The 9,318-nt window shown below is 36.7% G+C and overlaps 1 protein-coding gene across 1 annotated transcript in view; it reads left to right on the top strand.

Annotated features, from left to right (window-relative positions):
* Positions 1 to 239: 239 nt before the first annotated feature.
* LOC104276667 (neural-cadherin-like) overlaps positions 240 to 9,318 on the top strand; it is a 32,624-nt gene continuing 23,545 nt past the window's right edge. The window contains exons 1-10 of the mRNA XM_009873075.1: positions 240 to 258; positions 1,060 to 1,232; positions 2,041 to 2,209; positions 2,936 to 3,106; positions 3,968 to 4,140; positions 5,202 to 5,369; positions 5,938 to 6,187; positions 6,306 to 6,433; positions 7,155 to 7,341; positions 8,083 to 8,226. Coding sequence (XP_009871377.1) covers positions 240 to 258; positions 1,060 to 1,232; positions 2,041 to 2,209; positions 2,936 to 3,106; positions 3,968 to 4,140; positions 5,202 to 5,369; positions 5,938 to 6,187; positions 6,306 to 6,433; positions 7,155 to 7,341; positions 8,083 to 8,226 — 1,582 coding nt within the window. The remainder of the gene's footprint in view (positions 259 to 1,059; positions 1,233 to 2,040; positions 2,210 to 2,935; positions 3,107 to 3,967; positions 4,141 to 5,201; positions 5,370 to 5,937; positions 6,188 to 6,305; positions 6,434 to 7,154; positions 7,342 to 8,082; positions 8,227 to 9,318) is intronic.

Raw genomic sequence — 9,318 nt, 5'->3', positions numbered from 1 at the left:
TTTGATTGATAGCATCTCCTTGGAGTAGCTCAATTATGTTAATACAGGTAATCATGTATATGTACTTTTATACTTTTTTACCAATTAGTTTTTATAGTCTTTGAAAATTTTAGAAACATTAGCAGTTTTTTTCAAAGCACTTTTGAGCGTTTGTTGCTTAATAAACCAGTAAAGGTTTGTACAGTGGCTTGCAGAAGTTTGCTTTCAGAAATAATTTCAGGGGAATAGTCTGCACTCCCATGTCGAAGAAATGCCAAGGTAAAGTGGAGAAGTGTCAAAAATAAGTGCTGCAGCTAAAACAATCCATTTGCAAGCAGATTGAGTGACATTGATGCTGTGACAATACTCTGTTTTAATGACAGTTTCTTTTATGCCTGATGAATAACAGAGGTGACTGATGGATGATGGACGGAAGAGTGACAGCTTCTTGCTGCATGGTTTCAGATAGCTGCTTTTGTAACAAATCGTCATATGTCTTTCTCTGACTGTGCCTTTATGTCCATTCCAGCAAGCTGTGTCATTTGGGTGACTTGGGAGAGTCGCAAAATACTGGTTTCTGAGGCTATGCCTGTATAGCTGAGTGCTGCTGTGATTGTGCTGCAGGAAGATAAACTGGAACTAGTTTCAGCTGAGCTGGCACCGGTAGCTACAGCAGTAGGTGTGGTGACATATGCCTCGTTGCAGTAATGCTGCCAGAACATAGCCAGGTGTGCTGGTGGGGCAGGTGCAGGTAAAACAGAAGTCTGCCACAGTGTTTGGGATTCTTTTTTTTTCTGCAGCAGGTAGATGGAAGGTAATACATGCAGGTCAGCTGAATTGTAGCTGTTGACGCAGTTAGCTCTGTAGGCATACCTGCAGACAAACAAACCTGTTGTGCTCTCTTGATTTTGTTTAATATCAGACTGCAGTAAAAACACTATAAACTACAGCAGCCTTGTGGTTTATTCATGAGTAGGTGAAACAGAATGGTTTGTTGTCATGCTTACTATTGAGAAGAATAACAGTGATTGGTTAATGTGATAAAAAATGAACTCCCACAACATATTGTTGTTTTTACAGGGCTAATTAGACTTCGTTCAAGTCCATTTCCTAAGCTGCAGGGGACAGAGTATGTACTTAATGTCACAGCTACTGATGATAACGCCTCTGGAGGGCTCCATTCTCTTACAAGTACTGCCCAGGTTGTTGTGAAAATTGATGATGTCAACAATAACAAACCTGTCTTTCAGAAGGTAAATATGTGAGGATCAGTGGTTTGTATTAAACTATGTGGTAAATGTTTAAGACTGTTGTCCCCGAGAGCGATTCAGCAGATGAGCTATTCAAGAAGTGGTCTGCTTTGGTCTCTCTTTGAGTCCTGATGCCACCTCCATGTTTTCCATCCCTCTTCTAAGATTTACAGGGTTTGTCCCTGCAGTGGATTTGTTCCAAAATACCCCTTTAAATTACATAGGCTTTTTTCCATGGTTGTATATTTGGAAGTGATGAAAGAGAGAAGAGTTAAAGTGTTATAGCTTAATTTGTAAAGTACTGTAAAAAATAAATTCTTAAATATGTTTTCAGAATGCTAATATTAAAGATCTGTTGTCTAAAACTTTCAAGTTTGATGCTGATGGCTAAAATGTTGATGGGCAATGATATATATGTGTATATAATCTGTCTTTGACTAAGTTACTTTGTGCAGAAGTTCCTTTTTGACCAAAGTAATTCTGTGATTTGGGCAAGGGTATGCCCTCTTTTTTGTAAGAGTTTTGCTAATATGGAAAAGTATTTGCATTTGGAACTGTATGCGACTGTAACTTTTTCTCCAAATATCTTCTTTAGTTGGAGATGCTTAGTGGCCTTATGTTGTGTGTTGTTCGTAAAACCACAAAATAGTAAGGGAAGTCTGTAAATTAATCATGCTACAGATAAAACATTAACATCAGTGCATTTGAATGGAAGTGTAGCTAAATCTTCCCCCCCCCCGCCCCAGTATGTCTTTCAATCCAATGGGATAAGTCCTTGATTTTTCTTTTTCTTTTTTTTTCCTTCTCTCAGTGTCAGTATTATCGGGAACATGCTTCTGTGTTGGAAAATCAACCTTCAGGGACAGTTGTATTGCAGGTTGAAGCCACTGATGCTGATGAGGGAGCCAATGGTAGAGTGAAATATGGCTTGATGCACAGAAGTGGTGTCCTGCCAGCATTTAGTATTCATCCTGACACAGGTAAAGTGACTATTAGAACTGATGCTGGCATATAGAAAATGCTTTGTTACACTGATGGGGAAAGAAAGCATAAGTAAAATCAGACTTCATGCTTTTTCATTTAGTTTTTTGATAGCAGACGAAGTATGAATTGTATTAACCGACTGAAAAAATATTCTTCTTGTAGTTTCATACATATCCAGTACTAAACTAAAACTGATATTTTCCCTGAAATGTGGAAGTTCTGCTGTGTGAAATAACTTGTGTGGGTTTATAACTGGATTTTTTAATCCCATGATATTTAAGTGCACATTATCTTGCAACATTGCTAATGACATATAAATGATTTATCCAAATGATAGTAGTCTTACAAATAGTAAAGAAACTAAGTCTTAAAAGGCCAAAAGTAAATTCAGGCTGAACTTCTGGAGGATAGAAGACATGAAACATACCTTTATCCTGTATTTTCTGTTCTTTGAAAGAAATATATTTTATAAACTCATTCTCTTAGTTTGATACTTACCTCTATTTTCTAAATTCAAATCAAATTGTGTGTAGATGTAAGTGTATATGATGTCTGTAGTTGCCTGGGCAGTACAATTTAAGCCGCTAAAATTGTTAGATCTTGCTATTGGATCTTTTTTAGGTGTTTTTAGCCTATTGCATTGTATCTTAAAGAAACATCTAAATGTAGAATATTGTTAGGTGTGCAGTATTTTAACTGTCTGGTATTTAATTTGTTTTCAGGAGTTCTGACAACTGTTCAGGTATTTGATCGAGAAAAACAGAGGGAATATCCTATCACTGTGACAGCAACAGATCAGGCAGCGGAACCGCTCATTGGAATATGCCAGATAAATGTTATCATCCTGGACCAAAATGACAATGATCCCAGATTTGAAAACACCCACTATGAATGTAATTGACAGTCATTGGATAGAGTTTCAGTGCTCTGAGTGTGAGCTTGCCTGTTGTCTAAGATTTTTGGGTTTTGTCTTTCCTGGCAGTAGATCATATGACCAACTAGGTGATTGCAGCTGGAGACATACTTACCTTAATTAATTGCAGAGTTCTTATTCTGTGTAATGTGCAACATAATAAGTACAGTCTTGACTCTCAGGCCTTCCTGGAGTGACATTGTGAGAAAATTCCTTGAAACAATACTTCCCTGAGTACCAAGTGTCTGTGATTATAAGCATGTGAGTGTGCAGCACTGAGCACTGACTGTACCCTCTGTTTTCTGATTAATAGATTTTTATTATAATTTTTGATTACATACATATCCCACTGTTGTTTTACTTTTTCTTCTTAATTCTTCAAAAAACCCTTCCTGTTTAAGGGTAAACACCCAGACGCATGCATAACAACAATTAAAAAAATGAAGACTGATAATTCTCAGTTAGTTATACTACGCACGTCCTTGGAAGCAGTTTCTGACAATGAGATTCTTTTCTTCTTCTTATGCAGTAAATTAAAATTTCATACAGAGTATTAGTCCCTTAGTAAATACAAAAGACAAAAAAAAAGAGTAATATTTTATGTATAATAAGATTCCAGGTTATGAATATGATGATGTGAAGTTCAAATGTGATCTGTAGCTCTGGAGTGATAGCAGCTCTTCAAAATCCTCAGTTTGATTTTTATGGCCATTGTTCCAAGAAAGATGAAGTTAACAGCTTTCATATGTTATTACTTTAGCATTTCTTCCTTTCTTAGTAAGATATTCATGGTACTCTAGTGAATTAATTATCAATATACAATATCCTTTCCTTACATTAGATTTCCTAAGAGAGGACACAAAAGTTGGGACAAGCTTTCTTCGTGTTGCAGCCCATGATGATGACTACAGCTCAAATGCTGCCATTACATATTTGATAGCAGATGAAGAACCAAATTATTTACAGATTGATCCTACAACAGGCTGGGTGTTTGTAAACCAACCCATATCTCAGGTATGGCACTTGCTTTCCTTTTTAAGCTGGCTAGCTCAATATATCGTAGGAGGGACTGAGGTCACCAGTTTCTGTTACTTCTTCACATTAAAGGATCAGTATGTTGTGTTTAAATTAAACATGAGACTAAGGCTTTTAGCTGGTGAGGTTATTGACTGTGAAGTGCATATAAACAAGCTGGAAAGTTGCTGCTGACAGCACTGCCTCCGAGAACTCGTTTTTCCCCCATTGCATTAGGTTCGGCAGACTAGTGCCAAGGGCTGCAGGGCTGAGACCGTAAGCAGGGGAGCAAGAACCCAAGTGTAGGACTTGGTTAGGTTAACAGGCAGTGAGTTAAGACACAAATCTGAACGTGATGAAAGAGCGTGAAATTTTGCTTCTGATACAGATTCCCAGCTTTGATGTCTGCTAGTCATGGTGGACTAAGCATAGCTAATCCTGTGGAAAGGTGAAGGCATAATGAACAAAATCATTGCATGTAGTTAACTAAAATTTACTGATTTCAGCCATTTCTTAATGCCTACATAAGCAATTTGGTATTTTCAGAGTTGTAACTTGTGTTGAATTGAAAATAGTGTTGTATATGACAGTCTTTAAATGCCTGATAGATTTTTTTTTTAATATTATTAAATTTAACTTCTAAGTAACTTACAACTTCACCAAAGTTTTGTGTGTATCCTTATATTTTCTCTATTGAATCTAATAACCCTACAGACCTAATAACAAAAACTGTTGACAGATAAGCTTAAGAACTCAGGGTCTCCACAAAATAGTTTTTTTGGTTTCATTTAAACTTTGTGTAAAATTTTTTAAGGTTTATTGAGACAAATAATAGCACTTTCCAACCATCTTAAGTAAAGCAAATAGAAGAATTTTCAGCAACCTTGCACTTACTTCTTATTCTGAGCTGAGTATTCTGCAGTTGTGAATGTTTTTCTTCCCTGCAGGTTTTTAAAGTGTTCCTTTAATTTTATGTATTAGTTTTTTCTTTTGGGGAAAAAAAGTAATTCGTTAGAGTCCTGATCAAACCCCTGTGTAATGAAACCTTTTTTACTGTTCAGAGGTCATCAATAATTCGAGAGATTATTGCTATTGATGGAGGTAATAGAAGCAGTAAAGTTGAACTTGCGGTAACTGTTACCAGTGCAAAAAACCAGCCTCCACAGTGGGAAAGAGACAGCTATGAAGTTGTTATTCCAGAGAATACTACACGAGATGCATCAGTTTTGGTAAGGTTGGGACAGACTTGTTTGTGTGTCTGTAGCTCCAAGGCTTATACCCGAATATTGCTTATTTGCTTAAATGTAGTGAACTTTTAAACAATTTTATGTATGCGATGATTTTCTTTCAGAAATGCTAATAGTAACAAGCGTTTTTGCTCTAATTTTTATTTGTACAACTATTATTTAACTTCCTTCCCATTTACATAATGCTATAGGTTTTCCATTTTTTTGAATACTTCTGTGTTACCTGAGGTGATTATTTGGCTTTAAAGTACTTAGAGTTGTTCGATTTGGTTGCTCAGAATGAGTATTTGGAACAGCTTTATGAAGTAACTCCAAAATACATATTTTTTGGATAAAATAATGAGTAACCAAAGATTTAATGACTGATAACCTTTGGCTGCAGCTGTTTGTGGCCTGGAGGTATGTCAGGCAGGGTTAAGATTGGGAAGTATTTGTCCTAGTGTTTTCAGTTTGAGAGATGAACATCTGGGAGGGTAAATACATAAAAGCTTTTAGAAATGTTGCTGTAGTTACAAAAGTGTTGTTTACTCAGACTTTTTGAACTGTGCAGACAATCAAAGCAACTTCTCCCCTTGGTGATCCCCGTGTGACTTATAACCTAGAAGAGGGACTTGTTCCAGAGACCAACATGCCAGTTCGTTTCTACCTGACTCCAAACAGACGTGATGGTTCTGCTTCAATCCTTGTAGCTGAGCCTTTGGATTATGAAACAACAAAGAGCTTTCTGCTGAGGGTTCGAGCACAAAATGTTGCTGCATTTCCTCTGGCAGCATTCGCTACGGTCTATATTAATGTAACAGGTCTGTAGGATGTTCAGTGTAAGATGTAAGATGTTCAGTGATCATAGAATCATAATCATATTTTTTTTTCTTTAAAGTTTTATAGTTTTCTCTTTATGCACTCTTTCTGATATTTTAGATGTCAATGACAATGTCCCATTCTTCACCTCATCTATTTATGAAGCCTCGGTAACAGAGGGAGCTGCTATTGGGACATTTGTCATTCAAGTGTCTGCCACCGACCTTGATCTTGGTCAAAATGGTGAGGTAAGCAAGTGGGGACCTACATCTTCCGTAATTACAGGTATGCAATAATTTCTGTATGAACAATGGCTAAACAGACTAGAAATCTTCAACCTGGAAAAGGGATGACTAATAGGATGATATAAAGTAGTTAATTATATGTTTCCCTGCCTTGTCATATGTAAAATTCGACTAAAACTAGTCAATGTGAGACAGAAAACGAAATATTTATGCAACCTGTAGTTCAGGTGAAAAACTTGCTATAGAATGCTCTGGCTTAAAAAGATCTATTTACTGGTTTTAAAAATTGGCAGTAGTTATATCCTTAGAACAAGAGTAAAGCTGAAATCAAATGCACAAGAATATATGTATAGTAGAGCTTAGAACATGGTCCATGATTCTGAGCAAGTTCAAATTCATCTTCTCTGTGACTATTTTATTAGTACCTGGGATTTTTAGTTGAGTGTGAGTGCTGTTGCACAAACACAGTGCAAGTATGAACTAGCGAACTTGGGAACTGATTAGATAAGACAAATTTCTTTCCTTTCCAGACCAGCAGTTGATGTATGAGGAAGTTAATTGACTTTAAACTAGATTGCTCAAGTTGGCAGTTTTACCCAGTTTTCTTGGCCCTGATCAAATTCTCACACACAAGACTGTGCTTCCTCACTTTATGTACTTATTTAGTTGTGACCTATCCCATAAAAGGAGAGTATATATTAATGACATCTCTTTAATCCTTTAGATAACTTACTCCCTCTTACATGACAGTGGCAGAGACTACGCATATTTTCACTTGGACTCACAGATAGGCTCAATATACACTGCCTCGGTGTTTGATAGAGAGAAGAAGGGCTCTTATCTTCTAGAAGTCAAGTCAGTAGATGGCTCTGAATCAGCTCGACCTGGGAAACATGGGAAGCCAAACTCTGGTAAGAGACAGCTGTCTGTTGCTGCAAGCATGGTTTTACCTGAATTGGTCTCTGAAAACAGAAGCTATGAAGTGTTAATTTCTTCTTTCTCAAGTGTACTTGTGAAAGAGTGTCCATTGCTTTGGTATTTGGTGCTTTTTTGCTTTGGGGTTTTTTTTAGTTGTTTTTTTTACTATTTCTACAACAGTTTTGTCGGAAATACTTTATATGATGATGATTTTTTTTTCTGAAATGAAAAGAAAGGTAGGGCTTCAAGGTCGAGTTTAGAGAGTATTTCCTGCCTAGCAAAGATGCACCCGTTACCCATAGGCTGGGTGGTGGAGATGTTTCCCAGAGCACTGCGTATGGTACTATGTTCAGACAAAAGTAATTATGAGGAATGAAGCAGGAAAGCTCAAGGTAGAAAATCCCGTTCTCAACTAATTGTGCTCAAGTAAAGACTTAAAATATGGGGTTTGTGGCTTCAGGACAAAAAATTAGGACTAAAAAGTGTTCAATTGCCATATTACGCGTCAGTTATTCACATATTATGTGTTTAAACAAATTGGATGTGACATTCATTTGATATCCAAGTGCTTTTGAGTAATGTTGGTATATATATTGTCCACAACCCTAAGGGTTTGTTTCTGTATTGTCTGCATATTCGTCTTCATTTAATGTGTAGCTAGACAGTTTAAGGAATTGTAGCTGACAGAAGTGGCACAGCTGAGTATTTTAATCTCTTGTTTCTTGTCTCTCTAGACACGGCCTACGTGCGCATTTTTATCAGTGATGTGAATGATAACAAGCCTATCTTCACTCAGAGTGTCTATGAAGTAAATGTGGATGAAGACCAGGATGTGGGCTCGACTATCATTACAGTCAGTGCTAATGATGAAGATGAAGGTGAAGTATTGGAACTTCTCATAGCTCTGTCTAAAATATTAATAAGTTAATTTCAAGACACCAAGCCGTGTTTAGTGGTGTTAGAAAGAAAAATGTCTTTTTGTCTCTAGATTTTAAAACATTTAAATGCAAACTGATTGGGCATGGACATTAGTTTGTAATGGAGCTGTGAGGAATAAGTAGAATAACTCTTATTTCAGGAGGAAATGCATTAATGTGGGATGATGGGGAATAATTTCTATGCCAGCAAATACAAATTGATTATAGATCATACCGTTTTCTTACAAATGGGCACTAATAAAAATGTCCTGGTTAACTGGAATGAATCTAGCTTGGTTTCAGTGAGATTCATTTGTTTTGTCTATGAATGATACAGTTTTATTGTGGTTTGGTGGGGTTTTTTTGGCACACCTTCTCATATTTGAAAGGGGTCTTCCTAAATGTATGTATGATGAGTCTTATCTGTGTTGCTCTATATGCAAATCAGTCAGGAATTCAGCCATAAGTCATGTAAAAATAAGTACGTAACTAGTGTTCATAAATCAGAGAGGCACCAGTACAGACTTCCATCTTTTGGCCATGGTGCACTACTAATTTGACTTTACTGTATGGTGAAGCCATACCTTTTTGTTGCACAAGTCCTAAAGGACTGTCTCGTCAGCATGTCTGTGAAGTGCAAGTAAATCCTGTCTGCATGTGATTCCTCACCCTCTCAAGGATGCCTATGTGGCCAAATTGTACTGAAGAAGGATTTGTCTACTCAGGCAGCCTTTAGTTTATTACTTAGGCTGCCTGTAAACCTCTTTTGTAGTAATGTTGGATCAGGGAACCTGATGTGATGGATATATGGCACTTCATTTCTGTCCTCTTAATAAAGTAAGTGATGAAAGATACAGCTATGAAAGAAGAGAAGGAAAGAATGATAATATGAAGGTAGAGCTTGCAGAAAGGCTCAAAGTCTTTACTTGATCTAAAACGATTGGTAGTGCATCTGAAATTTTTAAAAGTTCTGTTAGGACTGTCTTCTCTGGCTTGATATGTAATTATTTGTTGGTAAATCTATGTATAAATGAATATGAGTACAGAATAGTT

This window comes from Apaloderma vittatum, unplaced genomic scaffold (assembly GCF_000703405.1).
Source record: "Apaloderma vittatum isolate BGI_N311 unplaced genomic scaffold, ASM70340v1 scaffold15587, whole genome shotgun sequence".
Lineage (NCBI taxonomy): Eukaryota > Metazoa > Chordata > Aves > Trogoniformes > Trogonidae > Apaloderma > Apaloderma vittatum.
This window is presented reverse-complemented; position numbering and strand designations above follow the sequence as displayed.